The 22,654-nt window shown below is 37.8% G+C and overlaps 2 protein-coding genes across 3 annotated transcripts; one reads left to right on the forward strand and one right to left on the reverse strand.

Annotated features, from left to right (window-relative positions):
• Positions 1-840: 840 nt before the first annotated feature.
• Positions 841-2,938, forward strand: LOC130094442 (uncharacterized protein C13orf42). The gene is made up of 3 exons (XM_056260732.1): positions 841-1,351; positions 1,909-2,053; positions 2,325-2,938. Exons 1-3 carry the CDS (start codon positions 938-940, stop codon positions 2,573-2,575), a joined length of 810 nt encoding a protein of 269 aa, XP_056116707.1. The 5' UTR covers positions 841-937; the 3' UTR covers positions 2,576-2,938.
• Positions 2,939-4,115: 1,177 nt separating this feature from the next.
• rnaseh2b (ribonuclease H2, subunit B) lies at positions 4,116-8,856 on the reverse strand. Of its 2 annotated transcripts, XM_056260726.1 has the most exons (11): positions 8,743-8,856; positions 8,414-8,485; positions 8,174-8,281; positions 7,986-8,062; positions 7,781-7,895; positions 7,617-7,681; positions 5,265-5,367; positions 5,094-5,175; positions 4,908-4,953; positions 4,518-4,595; positions 4,116-4,279 (listed from the first exon to the last, which is right to left on the reverse strand). In XM_056260726.1, the coding sequence occupies exons 1-11, from the start codon at positions 8,804-8,806 to the stop codon at positions 4,169-4,171; spliced, it is 921 nt and encodes a 306-aa protein (XP_056116701.1). In that variant the 5' UTR covers positions 8,807-8,856; the 3' UTR covers positions 4,116-4,168. The 2 variants fall into 2 exon arrangements, with proteins under 2 accessions (XP_056116701.1, XP_056116702.1); XM_056260727.1 differs by lacking the exon at positions 4,518-4,595.
• Between the last annotated feature and the right edge of the window lie 13,798 nt (positions 8,857-22,654).

The raw sequence follows: 22,654 nt of genomic DNA on the forward strand, positions 1-22,654 counted from the left end.
TTACCATTGTGTATGAAATGTGCTATATAAATAAAGAGAGAAAAAAGGGATCTCAAGGATACGGGGAGGCTATTCCGCCATAGGACCGACAACTGCAAAAGCACGATGACGATCCCCTTTCGACTTAAATCGTGAATGTGGCTGGGACAGATTATAACTGCTTGTGTGGACCGTAGACACATACCGGGCACGTTCAAAGTTAAAAGTTCAGATAGGTAAGAGGGTGCAAGACCATTTAAGGATTTGAAAACAAACAACATTTTAAAATCGACTCTATGACGCACCGGCAACCAGTTAAGAGACCAGTTAAGATCTTATGTTAATCCACATACATTGTGATTAAATAATGTATGCATAAGATGCATCTAATGTTATCCAACGCATCATAGGGCTAACTGTGATGGCCAGCACATGTGTGTAGCCCAATATGTCCAAGGTTGGTTCATTATTAATGTGTTAGTGTAGAGTTACTGCGCACCGTTGCCATGGCTGTGTTAGAAACCATGTCTTCTTTACGGTTGAGAAATGGTCATCACCATCGCCTGTAATGTGTCCTTTATGCGTTTGGCTCAAAACAGGAGTTCAGCACCATGGACAAGATCAACCAACAAACTCTTGGATCTGAATTTCATGAAGAAGATATAAAGTAGCCTAGCCTAAGTTTTCGCGCATGGTGCAAAGTGAAGATGGATGTGGAGAAACAGAACAGGCTGACTGTCATCAGAAGGCCTACAATAATTATATAGAGCCCGATTACTAAACAAGCAAGCTAATAATAAGTCATTTATTTTACTAATTTTACGCTACTAGTAACCGTATAGTGTCTTGATCAGGGGCACAATGATGATTGAACCCTCGTGTGGTTTGAACCAGCATCCTTTCAATCGCCAGCCCGGATATTTAACCACTAAACGAGAGCACCCGGACACCGACTGTGATGTTTAAGAAAATCAACGCAGTTTTCCGTCCGAACCATCTTGGGCCTCGCTCACGGGACAGGTTCAAGTCCAATGAGGATTACCACAGCGCGTGCACCGTGAAACTGGTTCGGAGCACGTCGATGCTCGTGGTCGGGGAGAGCAGTCGCGCGCAGCAGGACTCCACACTGAAGAGGAGCGTGAGCGCCGTGAGTGTCCATTCCAGCACGGCCCTGTACTACTACCAGAGTCGAGAGGACCGAGTATGGCTCTATTCCCAGAACCAGAACTGCTTAGAGTACTTACAGGAACTGGTCGCGCTCAGGCGTCAGTACACCAAGAGCATCAATGACCTCAACAACAGCGAGCGGAAAGAGACCGCGTCCCGCAAGAAGAACCCCGCACCTCGGCCACCGCAAAACAGAGCTGCACAGGTGAGATGCAACATGGCAATGTATATACTGTATGTTTAAGCCTTACGGAAGAAGCTGTGAACATTATTATAGGGCAAAGTAAGGTAAGTTGTGAAATCTATAGCCTGTTAAAGGGCCATAAACGTGTTCTTCATTTTTTCATCTGCGTTATAAAATGAAGATGCATTTTTTTTTTAAAGTTCAATCTTAGTGTGCATTATTTAGTTAAAGATATTCATAATATAACCATAATTAGAAGGTTTAATATTCCGAATATTTCAAAAGAGTAGGGATTAGGGAGAATGTTGTTCCTGCTTTGCAGTTCCCTAAAATGTGTGTGAATGCTAAAGGTTTAATTTAGTAAGGAAAATGTTTGATAATTCAGTGTGAAAAGTGGGATTGTGTGAAAAGGCTTTTAATTTTAAGGAGGTACAGTAGTTTTAGTTTGATCCTTTATCAGTAGTTCTAAGAATAACATGAAGAAACAACCTTGAAGAAACCTATGCTAAGGAAATACTGTTTGAATCAGTAATGCAACTTACAATCATAATACACACATCATCTTTTGTATTTCAAAGACTTCACGGCCTGAACCTTCTGCTCCACCAATCCCAAATGAGGAAGACACTCTCCAGTTCTTTGATGCAGTCATTGCAAGCTGTGACCCAGAACCCAGTCGAAAACCACATGTGGACAACGGGCATGCAGATGTGGACTTTATAGGTGTGTATGGATAAGACTATCTTTACATTCAAATTCTAGAATACTCCAAAGTACTCTAAAGGCAGCATGGAAGATGGAGTTGCGGGATGTTGTACTTTATAGATCTTAATAGAAAGTATATTTTACTTTTATATTGTACTTTGTGAACCTTCAGGAAACATCAAAAATCGAAAGTTTTGTTTTTTCCCTTAATGGTTCAGCCATCTGTTTTTTATTATTATTATTGTTTCATGTCTGATTCTATCCCTCCTCCAATTTTAATGTTTTCTAGTGGCAACCAGTACCAGTGAGCATGACCTTCACTCAAACTGGGTGCTTCGGGACCCTCGTCGAATCTCCATGACGGAGTCACAGCCCAAGAATTCAGATATCAGTCATGGGCAAGCAGCCCAGCGGAAGGGACACATGGGAAGCACATGCAGCAGGAGATGTCTGCAACGAAACCCTATCCACCTGCCAAAAGTGGTAGAGAGTGCCTTTCAGACTCTGCGCTTCAAACCCAAGCTCAAGAAGAAAGACTAGCTGCCTAATCAACACTGTTATTCCACTGTTTGTGCCCAGAGGACAACTGAATGCTCACTGTTGTGTGATCAAGAAGTTGGGCCTGGTAGAGGACGTGAGCTCTGTGACATGTCAGTGCTTACTCACTGCCCAAGCTTCATAAATAATCCACAGCAGATTAGAATCTCTTTTTCAGTAGCTTTCCATAGCAAACACTTAAGGCAATCAGCAGAGCGTGACCGTTCTGCTTGAAGTGGAACAATCATCCTACGCACTGATTCCAGACAGAGCAACTGGAATTTCCTTATCACAATTACTCAGATCTGAGGATCACCTATCTGATGAACCAGTCAGATCACCAGTAGCAGTTCCACCAGGAGTGTGTTCAGACCCGCAAGCCAGATAATCTGACATATGAATGATCCAAAACACATCAAGCCCAAGGGGCCAGGTATTTACTGCCTAGTTACGATAGGTGAGAAGACTTTATTAGCCAAATGCAAAACAACTTGACAACTAAAACAACATTAATACTAAAACTTTTTTACTGTATAGTCTTTCTTTGTATGACATCCCTCAAACTGGTAGTAGGTGTTTTTCGTTGGTATGTTTGTACGTTCTTTTTTTATTATTATTTATGATGATTTGTGATTATCTGCAAGTATGCTAAATCGTGTTAACTACATGAACTAGTTTAAGTTATGAATTTCTACTATTGAGACTGTTTTTTTTAGCATTAAAACCTATAAAGAGGAACTAAACACATGTGTTTGAATCCAGAGCTAAATAGGTCAGGTTTCTTTTTTTGAAAAAAGGAAGCAGGAATCGGGTATTACCCTTTCAGACTATAAAAATTAAACTCAAAATACCAACACCAAACCAGGTGCAAAGAGTGTTTATCAATAATAGAGAATAAAGTTGAAGGAAGTTAACAACATACAACTGAAGTTATCCTACATTATGGGCCAAAGAAGAATGTGTTATATTACATTACATACACTACTGTTCAAATTTCTGGGGTTAGTAAGATTTTTTCTAAATAATTTAATGCTATATTTAGAATTGTATTAAATTGATCAAAAGTCACAAAGGTTACATTATTACAACAAATTGCTATTTCAAATAAATGCTGTTATTTTGAACTTTTTATTCATAAAAAAATCCTGAAAAACCACAAAAATCTTGTGTCACAAAAAAACTGTTTTCAACACCGAGAATATGAAAAAAATCTTTAGCAGCAAATCAGCATATTATAAGGATCATGTGACACTGAAGACTGGAGTAATGGCTGCTAAAAATTCTGATTTGCATTACGGGAATTTTAAAATATATTAAAATGTAAAACAGTTGTTTTAAATTGTAATACTTTTCCCGCTATATTATGGTTCACTTTATTTTTTCCGATCAAATAAAGTCTTAGTGAGGATAAGAGATTTTCAAATACATAAACAAATCTTACCGACCACAAACTTTTGAACTGTATTGTATATCATTATCATATATCATATTGTATATCACAGCACATGGTGAAAAGCACAAAAAAAAATGAAATAGAGCAGAATTTATTTTCAAATAACTTTATTAACAAAAATGTTTTGACACACTCACAAACACTCAGTTCTTCTCTTGTTTGACTTTGGGACTGAAGAATGCTGCCACGCTCTTCATTCCAGTTTTGTCTACTTTGGCAAGACTCTTCTGAGCTGCAGTCATCTTCTTTGGTGGCTGAGATAACATAGACCATATTTAAAATATTACAATTATCAAAACTGTAGCACAGTAGCTAAAATTAATCAGAAAACATACATTTACAACCAATAATATTTGAAGCATGAACTGCTGAATGATTTTTTAAAGGCATAGACAGAGAGAAAAAGATAGTTTTGCAAGAGTGCGTCCTTCATTTTCTTTAAATGTTTGCATCATTAATCCCATCACCACATTGTTTGTTATTCTAACTCACTTTTCGTGCAAAATCACCACTGTTGAACTTGGTGTAGTCTTCTCCGGCCTCTACTGGTTTATCTGACAGTTTCCGTTTCTATCAAATGCAAGACAGCAGTCAGAAAAACCAGGCCACCAAAAGATCTTTTTGAATCAAAGTGAACTGCTACACCCATTCCACTAACTGCATTCAAAAACAAAGCATTTATGATGCTTCTTGAAGCAATGACAAAAGCTGACTGAGTTTGAGAAGAAATAGAATTCAGAAAACAAATCACAACACAATTACAAGCAGATATGGTTAACATTGCATAAAATCAGGTAAAGCGAGACCAGACATAATTTAAATATTAAAATTCAAGCATGGCGGTAACATGAAAATATTTGGGATTTCAAGCAGTAAGATTACCTTAGAAGGTGGCTCTGTCTCTTTAGGGCTGGATATCTCTGGCAACCTTGTAACATGAGAGACTAAATGTGACTATGGATAACAAGGTAAAAATGTGAATGACAGTCTGGCAATGTTGTTTGTGAGGACAACTTTGTAAGGTTATGTGAACGTTGAGTGCATGAAAACACATGTATGTGTACATACTGCAAATACTTGAGGAGATCTTTGCTCAGGTCTTCACTAATGTACTCTGATATGAGACCATGTGCGTAACGGAGGTAGTCCTCTAAAAGGATAACAAATACCATTACATTAGCAACACAATGCATACAAGCATGATCCTGTTTACCACTATTTATTCATCCTTTTCTTTACCTTCAGTAGCATCTTCCTGTTTGACTCTGACAAATGTGCTGGACTTCACTCCTCCACCCACAGATGTGTTGCTCTTTTTGAGTGTGCTTACTGTCTGCTGAACCTGAAAGAATTTTTCAAAATTCCTTTCAAATAGGGTTAAGGTTAGGATGAAAATTCTTATTATTGAAATTAGGGCTGTCAGAAATGATTATTTTGGTAATCGAGTAATCAGTCGATTATTTTGACGAGTAATTGAGTAATCGGATATTTTTGTGGTAATAAAAATACACCTAAGCAAAGACCTAAGCCTTTAAAATGACTCAAAATACATGTATAATAACAATGAGGCAATAATATTTGGTTCAAATAAAGTATCAAAAGCAAGTGAACATATGGTTTTATATAACAAAATAATCATCTTATAAATGCTACAGCCACTAATTTCTTGAAAAAGAATGTGGTCATCAAAACATGCAAACTCAGAGCGAGGGTTTAAACTTTTATTTTGAAATAGCGATGGAGAGTTTGCATATTTAGAAACATATTGATGTATTCTCCTGTGTTGGCTTACCTTACAAATCTGATGAAATGGCACTCTCACATTGCGTTCTCAGATGAACGTTATAAGCAACCCAAACTCAAAGCATATATATATATATATAGATATATTAAACCCACAAGGCATATATTTATTTAATTGATTCAAATCCTTTGTGTGTGTGTTTATATATATATAAACTCAGCAAAAAAAGAAATGTCCCTTTTTCAGGACTGTGTATTTCAACAATAATGTTGTACAAATCCAAATAACTTTACAGATCTTAATTTTAAAGGGTTTAAACAATGTTTTTCATGCATGTTCAATTAACCATAATCAATTAATTAACATGCACCTGTGGAATGGTCGTGAAGACCTTAACAGCTTACAGAGAGTAGGCATTTAAGGTCACAGTTCTAAAAACGCAGGACACTAAAGAGACTTGTCTCCCGACTGTGAAAAACACCCAAAGAAAGATGCCCAAGGTCCCTGCTCATCTGCGGGAACGTGCATTAGGCATGCTGCAGGGAGGCATGTGGACTGCTGATGTGGCCAGGGCAATAAATTGCCATGTCCGCACTGTGAGACGCCTAAGACAGCACTACAGGGAGACAGGAAGGACATCTGATCATCCTCGCAGTGGAAGACCACGTGTAACAACACCTGCACAGGATCGGTACACCCGAATATCACACCTGCGTGACAGGTACAGGATGGCCACAACAACTGCCCGAGTCACACCAGGAACACACAATCCCTCCATCAGTGCTCAGACTGTCCGCAATAGGCTGAGAGAGGCTGGACTGAGGGTTTGTAGGCCTGTTGTGGCAGGTCCTTACCAGACATCACCAGCAACAACGCCGCCTATGGGCACAAACCCACCTTCGCTGGACCAGACAGCAGTGGCAAAAAGCGCTCTTCACTGATGAGTCACTGTTTTGTCTCACCAGGGGTGATGGACGGATTCTTGTTTATCGTCGAAGGAATGAGCATTACACCGTGGCCTGTACCCTGGAGCGGGATCGATTTGGAGGTGGGGGGTCCGTCATGGTCTGGGGCGGTATATCACATCACCATCGGACTGAACTTGTTGTCATTGCAGGCAATCTCAATGCCTTGCGGTACAGGGAAGACATCCTCCTCCCTCATGTGGTACCCTTTATGCATGCTCATCCGGACATGATCCTCCAGCAGGACAATGCCACCAGCCATTCTGCTCATTCTGTGCGTGAGTTTCTGCATGGCAGCAATGTCAGTGTTCTGGCATGGCCAGCGAAGAGCCCGGATCTCAATCCCATTGAGCACGTCTGGGACCTGTTGGATCGCAGCGTGAGTGCTAGAGCCATTCCCCCCAGAAATGTCCAGGAACTTGCGAGTGCCTTGGTGGAAGAGGTGGGTAACATCTCACAGCAAGAACTGATAAATCTGGTCCAGTCCATGAGGAGGAGATGCCCTGCAGTACTTCAAGCAGCTGGTGGCCACACCAGATACTGACTGGTACTTTTGATTTTGAGCCTCCCTTCATTCAGGGACATATTATTCCATTTCTGTTAGTCACATGTTTGTGAAACATTTTTAGTTTATGTCTTATGGTGTTGACTCTTTTAGTGTTCATACAAATATTTACACACATTAAGTTTACTGAAAGTAAAAACAGTTGAAAGAGGACGTTTCTTTTTTTGCTGAGTTTATATATATATATATATATTTGTTTATTTAACTGAATCGCAGTCTTTGTGAATTCAAAACTGGCACTATGCTATAGTATTGAGTTTTACATTGTGTAGCCTCTAATGGGGTTTTATATTATAAAAGTTAAAAATTGCTTGAACCTTTTTCTTAAGCCACTCCAAGGTCTTCTCATGGTTATATCTGTGAAACTTCTGACCACCACCCTCTGCAAAAAGGATTAAATTTATATATGTGGCACACAATTTGGACATCATACTGTATCTGTACATGATCTGGCACTATACATGCCTACAGACTCACACACCTTTCTCATCAGCCACATGATGAAGGGAGTCTACTCCCTGTTTGCATTGCAGAAGTCTTGTGCATCCAGGGTAATCCTCATCCATCACCATCTGCTTCACCGGTTGGAACTTTCCCTATGAAAAGAGTGCTAGCTTACTCGTGAAGCTCATGTGAACAACAGACTGACTTTTACTATCATATTTGCATGTCAACTAATCGTTTACCTCGGTGGCGACACTGCTAATGTATGGCAAAAGCAGAAATAAAGGATCAATGGAAGTCACATACAGCAGTCTACCATCTGAGGACACAGGAATAGAAGAGCTGTTAGTTCACTTAAATGGCATCAGCAATTTACTAGACAACTAGTACATGTTGAATGGATAGTTCACTTTCTGTAAGGTGAGCTTACCTCTTTGCACTGTCTGTCCAATAAACCAAGATCGAAAGTCTTCAGAAAAGGCTTTAACTTCATAAACACTGATATCACCACAGCTAAATAGGTACAGCGAAGAACTTCCTGCACTCACAATGACAGAACTGTCAGTCAGTTTTAGTTTATTATAGCTGATAGACAGGATGACTAAATAAGTTATATATCCACTAAACTGTAAGTTGCAGTTGATTAAATTATTGTAACACTAAAAGCCACCTGTAGCAGGATTCTTTAGTTTGATGAAGGATGGATCACTGTCTTCGGATCTGCCTGTGTCCAGTGCTGAATCTGAAAGTGAAGGAAGGGTCAGCACATGCCACAAAACTCAATTAAATGTGGATTTGTCAACTGCATAACAGAACTGCATGTAGATTTAGGTGGGCTAAAAGGGTAACTTACACTCACGCCAACGTTGACATTAATAATGCACACTTAAACATTTTTTTTATATAATAATAAAGCAACTGAAAACTGTGTATACAACTTTTCTCAAAGTACAAGTGTGTAACTTAGCATGGAACACAGTGTAAATTTAGTAAATGTACCTGGAGCAATGACAACCCAGCTGTCGTTGTCGGTGTGCGCAGAGCGTTTCTTTTTAGTGGTCATTTCAAGGGTTGAGTTAAAACGTTAAACTGTAACAACCGGTTTTCTGATATGTATAATGTAAACGCGCAAGACCGGTGAGTAATGTTCTGCCTCTAGAAAAATGGCGGCAAATATTTGTGTTCAGTTCAAATAGGTGTGTGAAACATACAAGATTTATGTTTCATAAATATAACATAATAGCTTGGCTGCGCAACATAATATATTTCTCAAAAGTAAGTAAAAAATAAACATTATTCTAAATGTCTAACAAATGTGAAGACAGAACAACACCTCATTTGAAATAGCGTCTACACAGCCACCCCTCTCTCAAAATGGTACAGTCTTCAAGAATTCCTTAAAGATATAGTAGCACATTTTTAAGCATCATTAAAAATACAGTTGTAAGATATTTCTCGATATTCTTCACATATTTAGTAATTATTTTGTATATATAATTTGTAATATGCTATTTATTTAAAAGTCATCTGCCTGTCGCATAACTACTGATTTACAATCTATGTAATCTATAGCCTTAAAATGACTAAATTATATAAATGCATAATTTTACCGTTTGTACTGGAACAAAACAGAAGACAAAAAATAGTTTATGTATAAAGAACATAAATTAATCTGTTTAACTTTGCCACAAAACTCAAAAAGAAAAAATTACATGGACTGCTTTATATTAAACTGAGAGGGGTCATAGCACTTGCATATTGTTGTCCTACTGTTAGTTTAACTGCTTCTATTGTTCTCATTTGTAAGTCGCTTTGGATAAAAGCGTCTGCTAAATGAATAAATGTAAATGTAAAATGTACTTTGGGTACAGCCTTCTGGTTGTTCTGTGTGAACTATTACAATTTATAATGTTTTATAAATGTTTAGAAAACTTAAATTAAATGAAGAAATGAAGAAATTAGTGACAATATAATGTCGTGATTTTGACAAAATCAAATAAATAAAATAAATAACAAAAAAGTTAAAACATTTTGTTTCTACATTATTTAAAAGCAGGTTAGGAGGTGTGACATGGGTTGAAAACCCTTTAGCCTATACCACCTTTTGTATCCCCAGTCAAAAATGACCAGCCTTTTAAAAATTGCTTGTAAATCGCTCGTTATGCAATATTTTCACCAAATATTGGATTCAATCTTTTCGTCAACTTGTTTTGTTTCAGTTAGGACAACTAGGTTTTGTATTTATTTTTGGAACTGATTGATCATAGCTTTTGCACCTCAGTTTTTGAGTGAAAAAACGTTTTATTTGTGGATACTTTTGTCAATATTCATCAATGGATAAAATTGCACTCTAGTGTGCTTTAATATTTCACCAGGAAGTTTGTTTTAAAATGCTTTTATTTTGTACAAAATGGCAGTCATACTTGTGGTGTTGCAGGCAAAAATGACTATAGCCTACAAAAAAATAGCTTATTTTTATCAACTTATTTTCTTTCAATTAGGACATTTTGTGTATAGGCCTCATTGATCTGAGGATAAAGTTAATCTCTGTGAAAAAAAAAAGCCTTTGATTCTCAAAATAGTTTTCTGTATACATGAACATGTGTGTGTCTGTGCGCGGTAGTGCGAGTGTCCATGTATCCACACATGCACAGGTCCGAAGCCTTTATCTTTGCAAGCTATCATGTATGTGAACACGAACAGGATGAACATGTTCCTTAACACTAAATGATTCTCTTTTTTTCAGTCTCCCCAATGGATGGTCATTTTTGACCAATATAAGCTCAGATCAATGAGGCCTACAATCAATCAGTTAAAAAAATAAATACAAAACCTGTCCTAACTGAAAGACAACAAGGTGACAAAAAATAGGGGGTCACAAAAAAAGAACAAAAATTCTCAACAAAAGAAAATTGGAGAAGCAGTGATACGCTGGGTGAGTAAAGCCATGCAGTGGCCTAAGTTTTAGTCCAATGCGATAATGTTAACTAGCATTTTCGGGGAAAAGAAAATCATCCCCGGATCAAAATGACCTGAAAACAACATGGGGGTTAATCCATGTTTCAAAAATTGATGACCAATAGACAACACTTTTAATATATTCAACAAATTTCAGCACAAAAGATCAAAACTCAAACTAAACATAGGCCTACCAACCTCTATACAAAATGTATGTTTCTATAAGTCACCTCAAGATGGCGCCAGTATCTTGAAAATGCATAATGTAACTCCCTCAGGCTGAATTCACCTAGCACTGCTGATTATCTGCTGGAAAGTTCTAGACATTGTTTCAAGAAATCATAATGATCTTATTCTCACGTCTTCTCAGTCACATTGAACAAAGCTTTACTGGCTACATATTTCAATAAAATATCAAAGAATTCAAACATAGCCTACAAATGTTTTAGACAGGAATTAAATGAAAATGGTAAAAGTAAAATAATTTACAATAAATCAAATGCTAAAAAATAGAACAGAGATATGGTTTACATAATGCCAATAACTAAGTGTGAGTGTGTTACAGTATGTGTTTGAGAACTGTCCATGAGACTATCTCCTCTCTTTTATTATTTTTTCCCCATTTGGTTTTCAGGATCTTAGAACACCTACATCTATTCGTAGAGTCTGTCAGCCGACAGACATGTTAACATGTCACTTGGTTCAGAATGTGACTCAGCTTAGCATTTCTAATGATTCCCTCTTTTTTCATGTCTCACTTTATATTGTGAGAGCAAAGGAAATGTGTCTTTTTACATGTTTGTCACTCATTAAAATAACTAACCAAGACATGCATTGACACAATATGGGTATGCATTCATGTGTTGCTGGTTGAGAATCAGGGACCCCCTGTTCTGCCATAAGTCTGTGGTATTCAGGTCAGCAAGGTCTGCTGAGCAAGGACATGGTGGAGGGGGAGCAGGGGCTCCAGGACATCCCAGCTGTACAAGAAATTAACCATTGAATAAGAAAAGAGAAGTTTATTTTATGGCAAAGTCAGTTGTCATATGTTATGCTCCAATCCTTTTTAATCAAAAGGTCCATCACAGTTTAGTTTTGAAAAAATAATATTTTAACACCATATGATTTCTTAATATTCTAAAATATTATGCTGATTAACATGTCTTTAACAACAATAATCTGTCTATAAGATACTCTAATAGTGAAGATTGTTCCCTCTCATCCACTGCTCATTTATCTTTCTTCCACAGACACCATTCGCCTATTGAGAAACTTAATTTGTGTTGTAGGCTAAGAGAGGCAGACAACGTAATCTGGTTGGAAAAAAACTTCAAGTCATGCACACAGTGACATTTCCAGCTCAGACTCGTTCTCCACATCTGACTTGTTGCTCTGTTTTATAAACTGGTTGATGGAGGCGCAGATCAGAATAACGATTGTTATTTTGCATCTGAGCCTTACCTCCTCCCACACACATGCAAAATTAAGCAAACAGCAAACCCATCTTGCATTTTACAGGGGACTTGTTTTTAGTTTTATTCTTGCATAGGCTACACACGAACACACACTCAGGAGGGAGATGCATGTAGCCTACACCAGCACATCAGTCTAAACTGGGTTGAGCCGTGCAATCTTATCGCTCATCATCAACTAAAAGTCACGCGCTAACTTGTCTTGTTCTAATGTGTGGATTAGGCTATGTAAACTACCTGTGGTCCATCTGAATTTATAGCACGATGGGCAACCTATAAAGATGCGATGCATAAAATGACCACCAATCGTCGTTCATTTTCATTTTCGATGAAGACGATGAAAATATAGTGTTTTGACATTAGGAGCTTTGATGAGTCAAACAGAGCGCAATCTATCAGATAACATCTAAGTTTTAACTAATTGGTCGTAAAAAAAATCGCGATTATAATGCGAACTAGCGTTTTAGTTTCAGTGTAAAATGTAATCGTGAAGGTAGCTATATGATTTAGCAGCCTATCACGCTTGAGGAAAAAGTCTGAGGCGTCCGTGATAATAAAATCAAATTAATTTTGTCAATATAATCTTAACCTTATTGTGTAATAACAATGCTGTAAAAGTAACAAAGCTATTATATATAAACTGTGTGCCATTTTACAAAATGTAGCCTATAGCCTATTTAAATCACATAATCCGCGTTTTTAAATAAGCAGCTTTACAAAATGGATGTGGTGATGGATTTATGTATTTTCATACATGAAAATTGTTTGTGAAAAATTTTAATTTTCACATTTTGAAACTAGGCTATAGGAGCTAGTAACTGAAGGACACGAAGAAATTCGTTAGCCATTCGTACATGCAGCTTGTTTGGTTAATAGGCTAAATTAATTAGTCGAATGAATTAATTCGTTGTTCTACATTTTCATTTGTTCATTTGTGTTGTTGAAATCCGAGAATTATGCTTTTCTTTAGTAGAGAGACTATTTTATTGCTTTAAACTTTTTTTGTGTGTGCAATTTTTCATGTTTCATTACGTTACGTCTCGAGTCGTTGTGAAATACCAGCAGATTGATTGATTGTGTTTGGAATTGGTCAAGATGCTTTGATTCATCACTAAAAGAACGATAATAATAACGAAATCAGGCAATATCTGAATGTTTTCACTGATGAACGGCATATATATTAAATCAATTAGCCTGAATTGTTTAGGTGATTGTTATTTTATTAGATTACGTGCTATTTTGATGGATAGGGTACCTGTTTATATATTTTACTAAATCCTAAAATCACTTTACAGCCACGTGATAATCGTCCGCCTGTATGGCTATTTGCTCGTTGAGGGTGAGAGGAAGGTTGGAAAATGCTGAAAACCTCACCTCAGCTGTGTCAATAGGCCGTGTGTTTTTCCTTGTTATAAATAGCCCCACTTTCAAATTAACTTCCTAAACGCCACGTGCCATCCAAAATAAAACTATTCAAATAAAATATTCACATTGTAAGCAATATTTTGCATGAATTAGTTGTACGAATCCCATAGTTTACAGCAGCTGGATTACTTTTAACCCTAAAGTCAATGTCTTTGTATAACCATAAAGTTGTGTTTTAATAAGTGCATTTTGACACAAAACAAAAAATAGGCCTACTTAAAGGTGAAAAGTGCTTTTGCCTCGGAAAAAACATGTAATCCTTAATATGAACTATGTTAAACTTTTTATACCATTATAGGTTTAAAAATGAAATTGTTAAAACAGAAAACACATGTGCTTAAGCAGTTTTGTTTACTGTTGAATGTTCGTGCCACGCATCCAAACCAAAGTGGGGCTCAGCAGATGATATTTGACAGGCTTTAGATGCTCTAATGCATTTGAACACAGCCAATAGCAGGAGGCAGCTGTTTCAAATTACAGTAAGTTCTCTCTTTATACTTTGTTTACCCATACAACACAAATATATCCTCAAATTCTCTTATGCGCAGATATAGCCTACTGCAAAAAAAGAAAGGTGGGGAAAAAAAAACATTCAGAGCCACCTCACACTTTGAAATTAAACAATGCAATCGTCTTTATTAGTCTGAAATAAAATACACCAAAATACTTAGGCTACTTTGATTTTTGTTGGTGTTGTTTTTGTTATCGTATCAGTTCGAAGAAAACTCAAATCTGTTCATGATGGAAGTTTCTTACCTCTATCATAAATTCAATCAAATATCACATTTGAAGGAGACTTAGCAATAAGAGTCGTCAGTGAACGTGCACTTGAGCGGATCATAGTAAGACACTTGGCATCTCTCGCAGCTAAGAACGAGGTAAAGCCTCGTTCGCGCGCCATGCTGTGGAACACCGGTCTCATCATGTCGTCAAGATCAGGATAGTTTGCAGTTATGACACCCAACTCGGTCGCCGCTCAGCCAGCACGTGACCTAATCTGATCCAGTGTGGGTCGTAGGGTTTGAGTCTTGAGTATCTACGGTCGAGTGCTGGCGCTTGTTCTTTTTTTCTTCCTCTCGCGCAGCGCTATACCGCTCCGCCTCCTCAACGCGCAACTTTGACGCTGTGCATAAATACTAGAACAAAAGAACTTCCTCGATACCTTGTGAAACGGTACTAGTAAATAAGGTGAAACTGTTGTGCGAACTGAAATTAACCCGTTGAGTAGGCTATACTTTTTAACATCCCACTAGAGTCAAGTGATGTCTTCATACACATCCTCATTTTCCCCAGAGCTTTGGGTAAGTGCCATTCACATCGACTTTGGTAGCTTCTGATCAGTCTCGTCGCATTGGGAATTGGCGTAACTAGGCTCTTTTGATAAGATTTCTGAGCATTTTGTGAGGTAGAATTTCAGTGGCATAGCAAGACTAAAAGGGGAAACTGAAATGTGTTTTTGTTGAAACAATGACACAAGCTCTTTATGCGCAGGAGTGGCAACATTCAACAACAAGCTATCGGCGTCGAACTACTGTCGAAAAGTTTTTGACTCAACCGGATTGTTGCTTTTACATCATGATGTGGATGTTCTAAAAAGTTGTTCAATTCTAGCGTTCCGTGAATTAAGAACGTTACTGCAAACTGAACAAAACGCGCTGCCTGTCAAAACTTCAGGAACATTTTCGTATACGCACAAGTTACCGGCTGTCTTCGAAGATACGTCGTGTCATTTTAAAGTGTCTAACAGGTTTGATTGAGAACCGTATTAAACTACTCAGTTTTTATTTGTTTTGTTCATTAACGATTGCAGGAGGTCCATAACGTTTACAACGTCTTTTCGTAAGTAGTCTATTGTCGTGTTGATCTTCTCATGTAGTGAACAAAGAAGCGCGTAGCAAAGGCTCGGGACCCGAGAGCCCGTGGAAAGTAAGCACCCTGTTTACAATAATAACACTAGCTTCATGACGTTGCAATACTGACAGAGCGCTGCACAAATGGCGTGGCACGGTTGCTTCGGCAACACGCTATATTTGGAAAGAGTTACATCATCGGAGGACTGCCTTTGAGGGGCGGGACATCCGTAAGGATTGACGCGCTTGTCTGGACTTGCCTGCCCTGCAGTGCGATTTGTTATTAGTTTCACCGCTGATAAAATATATATACAGTAGGCCCGTCTATATATATAAAAAACTGTCACGGATCAAAACACGAAGCATGTTCTTTCAGCATTTTAAAAGCATAGGAACAATAGACTTCTTTTTTTCTTTTTTTTCTTTCAATGAAAGGTTAATGAATGATATGTTGTGGTTAATAAATGTAAAGTTGGTTACTCTGACAGTTGTGTGGAAGGAGAAAGGTTAGGCTATATGATTTTATTAAATAGCCTAAAGTAGGCTACTAAGTAATTTCATTAATAAGTCTGGTGGATTAAATGAAAAGAAAGGAGAAGACAGCCTTGACTGAAACTTTGGTGAGAACACGAATGGTGGGTGGTGGTGATGTTCAGATATTTAGTCACCTATTGTGATGGTGGGAGGAAAATAGCTTATGACATGCAACTTATACGCAGAGGTTTGGTTGCAGTTCAAAGTGGTGGGGTGGAAATAACACAAATGGTCTAAAGTTGTGCAAAAAAAGAAAGAAAATGAAACCAAGGGATTTGTTATATGGCATGGGTAAATAGTAAATAGACCATAACAATAATAATGGCCATTCAAGTTCAAGGTGTATCTATAAAATTCAAGATGCAGAAATGTTCAAATAAAGTTACATTTACAAGAGACATGCAAAGAGCATAACATTGTCCATAAAAGGGGACCATAAGGTTTCACATAAACCTTATGGCACAGATCAGTGTAGCGTTCGGCCTAGTCATCCATGGCGGATAAGTATAGAACAGTTTGTTATTTTCTTTTACTGCTGACACACTTCCTGTCTTTTACAGTGCATCTTTAAATAAAATGAGGAGTCACTTCCTTTCCCCACTGTCTACATCCATTTATAACACCTTACACTTTCTCACATATGTAGGAACACTCACTGACAGATAGCCGTCAGCGGTGGCATGTGAGTTTATGTGGGTGTGTCTAAAAATAAGAAATATGCATGATGCAATGATGCCACCCAATATAGCTAAAAAGGTGGGCAGATTATGGCTGCGGAATAAAGCCATGATGTTTCTTTGACATAGCCTAGAAAAAGTACGTGGTAGATATCTTTTGTCTTGGTTTACTGTTGCAGTTAATGCCTGCAAAATAAGGCTGAGGTTTAGAAAGCAATTTAGTCCCATAGCCACCAGATATTCCTAAATGTATCATCGGGGTTTGCTGCTGGTCAAATAGTCACAAAGCGGTGCCAAATTTTAAGTCATTATCCGAATGATGCAGTCGGCAGTCATCAGAAAGGGGCGGATTTGACAGATGGAGCGCAGTTTCTTTCTTCTCCCAATCAACCATCACGCTGCTGGTGGTGTGTGAGTGACGCAGCTCGCAGTTGCTCTCGCTGCTGTCTGCCTGTAGTAAAGCAGCGCAGGGTCTGTTGTCAAGCTACTTGCAGGCAGTGTTGTGGTCGTTTGCTTCGTCTTCACGACGTTCCGGTCATTTAATGCATGCATTCATCTTCTTATAGAAACATTACACGCACCTTCAAAACTGGCCATAAAAAAAGAAATCTTTTTCACGAATCACGTGATGAAAATCACGAATGATGAAAAATAATAAATAAAGATTGTTCGCTTGGTAAAACGCTCACCATAGTAACTAGAAAACCAATACTTCAGCAGACGATTCATTTCATGTTCATTTTAGGGTTAAATCACGTTTTATGGTGAATTTATCCTTGACAGCGTTGAAAGCTATCTGATTTAGGAAGCAATTGAAATCCCTAAGCTATATATTGCATATAACCTATACGTACGCCTAAAACTACCGTATCAATGGTGTGAACGCGATTGTACTGGTAACAATCGCTTTTTCAAACACAGACTGGCAGAGCTACAGTTAAACCGTGTTCTGTTGGCCGTGTAAGGATATTGTGCGTGGGTTTTGGGTTGCTAGCCGGTTTGAGGGTGCATTTTGTCTCGACCAATCCTGCGCGGTGCTCTAGGTCCCGGCATGCCCAATGCGGGCAGGGGGAGGCTCCGGCCAATTTGAATGAAGACTGGAGCTTTCGGCGCCATTTTCGAGTGAGCAGCTACATCAACAGCAGCTGCATAGAGAGGCTCCGTACTGTAACGTTAGTCCAGTAATTTGAGCGAGGGGACACTTTTTTCTTTTTGTTTCCAGAGAACAAAGAGAGATATTTTTTTCCGAAATCTGCCACAAATTTTAGGCGGCTGTTTCCCGGTGGATGGATGCAGCGGACACAAAAGACGATGTGTAGTGACAACAAATAGTGAAGTGGAGTCTGAAGTGAGCTAGCAGGCTAATCCGGCTAGCATCTCCAGCCAAGAAGGGGCGTCAGATTGGAGCCGCGCTGTGGAAACTATATATTTTGTATTATTTTTCGAAAAAATCCAACAATTACGTGGATGATTTGAAAAATCAATAAAAAATTCGGAAAATTATCGCAGGCGACGACGAATAGAATGACGTGGGTTGTTTGGTGGAGCGAGGTGGTTTTGTGCATTTTTTAAACGTTAAGTTTGAGCGGGATTGGTGATGTGAGCGAGACGGCCGGCGAGCCCGACAGCCTATCAGCGAGCGATACACCGGGATGCCACACCGACTAACACTGTCCTATTCTTTACTACAGTTTTTGTTCCTCTTTCAGCGGAAAAAAAGCGACGATGACCAGAGTGCCTTTTTCTCTCTCGCTTTTTTGCACAAACTATAGAAAAACAGTGCGCCGTCATAATTTTCAATTGCAAACTTTTTTTTGTGGATTTACAAATATTATGAACGGTCAGGTGTTTTCGGTAAGTAACATTTTTCATAAAAGCGTCTTTTTGTTTAGTTACCATGAAAATGACTATTTATGTGTTGTGCGTGTGAGTGTAACTGTTATGGTAAATGTATTAAAATAGCAAACATTTGCCATCTAAAGTGTAAAAAGCGCAAACTCTCACAAAAGTAAATAGGAGTTGGAGACGAGATTAAAGTGATTTGATCAGTTTGTAGAACAATATAATCTCGATCGAAAAAACACGTCATAATGTGTTTGATCTAATGTTACTGTATCACGCTATTGCAACTTAACTCAGTTACATATCCCCTTAGCAATTTGAAACCCTTGTTTTCACACTAACGTAAGTGTTATGGACACGTATTCATACTTTTATACGAGCGGGCCTATAAATTGAAATTACATAACCAGGTTGCATTGTCAAATAATTTAAGGCCTGGTTGTGTAATGGTAAAATGCGATTATTCGTTGTATTAATTGTGTTAGGGGTTAGTGGAAAATAAACTTTTATGTCTAGTGCAAAGAGAGCGAAAGCTAATAATCTTTAGAGGGATCTTGGGTCAGCAGTCGGCCTTTTTGTCAGCGTGTGCACCTCAGTTCTTATAATAGCGTCGTATTTTTTCCTTCTTTTTTCAGTCTCTGTTCTTAAAGTTGTTTTGGTGACGTTTTTCTTGCATCGAACACGATTCCATCGCTAATCTTCTGTACCTCAAGGAAAGTGTCACTTCGGGTAGTTTTATTCTGTCTAATGTACGTTAGAGGTCACATGCAGAAAGGTCAGGAAGTCATTAACGTGATGCTTTGACCTCCTAATTTTGTTGATTGATGTAAAGGCCTGTCCATGTCATGTGATGTCATGAAAGGTTAGCCCAGCAGCGAGCCAGGCTCATTTTGAGCCCAAACGGGTCAAGTGAGTTCAGAGAATCAAGTTTTAATCTTTTTTTTATTACAAAATGTCAACCTAATCTTAGTTTTATGTGCCATTTTGTGTAGCTTTTGTTTTATAGTTACAAGATTTTTTATTTCTTTTTAAATATATTTCTGATTATTCACTTTTCTCACTCCTATATAAATGTGGCTTAATACAGAATGTTAAAAATATGGTAACCTTTTTTTTTATTATATATATATTTTTTTAGTTCTGTGTACAGGTCTAAATGATGTATGGTTTTGCCTAAATAACATAGTTTGCATTATTTTGTAGTGAGTTGTTTAATGGCCATTCACAAAAAAATAAGTGACACAAATTACACCATATTACCCGTATTACTCCTATGACAGAAATCTTATATTATGAAAAAGACCCATTGCAGCAACATTTGAGGTGCCACCGCAATTAATTATTGCACATTAGAATTGCACATTCACTTGGCCAAAAAAAAGCAGTGTAGGTCAGTGTAAGAGTAACAATTCTTAGTCTACTTCTTTCCTGCAATACGGAGATGGTTCCCTTTTTTTTTTTTTGTATGAATGTAGTCAACTATAGCCCAATACCAAGCATTGTTGGTCAGAGTGTCTTTTCACATCAGTGTTTTTGTTTTTGTTGATTTTTTTTTTATTTCCTGGCAGTTTTTCTCCCATGAGTTGATCCTGCCTGGGACCGTAGGGAAACCCCCACAAGTAAGCCACAACGATCTCTTTATCATGTTCGCAACATGTAGTTTAATTAACAGACACATCATGCACCCACTCAAACGCCCCACAGTTTCAGTGACAGTGCTGATACTACAATATTTATTTTTGCTTGGTTTTGTACAGTGCGCAGAAACACTTTAGTCATAACTATTGTAGTTATATTTTAAATGTATAGCTTACTGTAAGTTCTGTAAATTACTGTATGATCTATATTTTCAAAGAAGTTCACTATTGCAAACACTTCAAACTTAATCCCACACACAGTTAAAATTAATGCACTCCATAACACTGACAGAATATCATCTATTGCCATCTAAATATGTAATCAATTAACTTACAGGTTATTGTAAGCAGTTTACTCTTTACACTTGAAGTTTATATGCATCTATCATCTACACCAAAATATATTGTGAAATCTATTTTTGCTCATTTATATAATTTAGCAGTTCTCCACCTACAGGTTTTTTATACTTATGTGGCTATTCACTTGTAATACTGTTTGCAATAAAAAAAAAAAAAAATTTAATGGAGATAATGATGAGATGATATTTTGTGTGTGTGTGTGTGTGCAGTTGAAACTTTTATGAAATGGTTTAAATTTGTTGCATGTTAAGACATTGTGATATTGTTTCTCCGGTGTGTCCAGGGCTGGATTTGGGGAGAAGCTGAATTTATATACTGTCGGGTCTACTGAGAGTTTTGAAAATAAGTCACCACACTAAATAAGTTAAATTGTGATGTGTACACAATTAAACAACTAGTTAAAAAAGCAAGAATATATTAAGGCAGTCATGCTTTGTATCCTCATGACTGAGACTGTGTAAACGTGAACCTGCAGGAAATGAAGACTTGCACTCCTGACCAGAGGCTGTAGTATACACTCAGTTTTAATATGGGGCTTATTTATCAGTTAATTGTGCGGGTAATTTTATGAGATACAACTTGTTAATTTTATCATACACCATGCCAGGACCTTCTGAGTTCACAAAATTGAGTGTAGTAATATGACTGTAATAACAGTGCAATAGTGGTGAGTGGTGACATGACTGTTTTTTTTATTTATTATTATTTGTTTTGAATAAATAGAAACCCGTGTTGTACTTGTTTTGACTCTTTGTGATGTGCAGCAGCAAATGTGTATTCACAGGCACACATAATGTCTCTGTGACATCACCCACGCTCTTTTAATGATTATATGGAAAGTAGTGTGTGTGGATGTGAAAGATGTTATGTTTTTTTTTTTTTTGTATAAACCAGCCAGCCGCCAGCCCTTACTCTGAGACTTACAGCTCTGATTTTGACTGTTTAAAGCATCCCGACCCTATAACTAATGATAGTTTAAGTTTGGGTTGGATGCAAGTTGTGAATACAGGCTGTTGCAGTGTTGCAGAGCATTCTTTGATCAATGCATGTGTGTAACAGTGAGAGGTTGCAGTCAGGGCACAGGTGTGTGTTGCTGTGTGTAGTTCTATCCGTACTCAGGTGCAGTGGTACCATACAGGTGTGCAGGCTTGCCTGCTGTCATTCTTTCTTTGACGAAATATTTGCACAGACTTACTTATTTACACAGTTTTTTTTTATTAGATTAAAGAAAATGTTTGAGAGAGACAAACACATCCACACACACACACACACACACACCTCTCATTACTACAAGTGCAGAGGTGTAGCTAATTTACAGGGTCTGAATTTGAATATAGTGTGGATTATTTGCCATCATGAGAAGTAATTAAATATTCATGTTTTTTATTATTTTTTAAAATGTTATAATTATACATGCATATATATATTTGTTTTCTTCCAAAGTTTCCTATTTCAGTGATCTTAAGTTATACCTATAAAATAAAACTTGTTTTGCTACATTTTCTTTTGATCATTTAACTGGCAAAATAATTACGTGGGAGGGTTTCCTGCATAAGGCAGAGTCTCTCGGAGTGTGTGAGCGTGTCACATGCTGATGTTGATGGAGGAGTGGAAGGTGATACCCTTTGACCCTGAGGTCATGTGAGCTCAGTAAAATACAAGCAGAGAGAGGTTAAATGTGATGTATTCATTCACACCCCCTCTCACTCACACAGACTTGTTCAGGGGCTCTGACTGTCCTCCTCGCGCACACACACACTCACACGTGCATGACCACTCTCTAGGTTATTAAGAGTTATGTGCTGATGCACTGCTTGTATATAATCAAATTATATATTTGCTGCACGATTTCAAATTATAGTGTAATATGGGGCACATAATGCGCACTTATCTTGTGGGATTACGATGTTGCTAGTGCACAAGATTAAACACCAAAATGGAGGCTAGGCCAACTACACATTACCGAGTTGAAGAACTTTTAATATTCTTTTGATGGCAACACTTAAAAATATTTTTTTAAGCCTAAAAAAAATAACCCAACATATTTTTGAAATGGTTTGATTTATGGAGTTTGGGTTGTCTACCCAGGCTGTATTTTGTTTGACCTGCTCTGTTACTCAGTCGTTCCATTTGCTTGTCCTTTTCAGCTCTGATAG

Source organism: Rhinichthys klamathensis, unplaced genomic scaffold, assembly GCF_029890125.1.
Source record: "Rhinichthys klamathensis goyatoka isolate OS25496 unplaced genomic scaffold, OSU_Roscu_1.1 h1tg000177l_1, whole genome shotgun sequence".
NCBI classification, from domain to species: domain Eukaryota; kingdom Metazoa; phylum Chordata; class Actinopteri; order Cypriniformes; family Leuciscidae; genus Rhinichthys; species Rhinichthys klamathensis.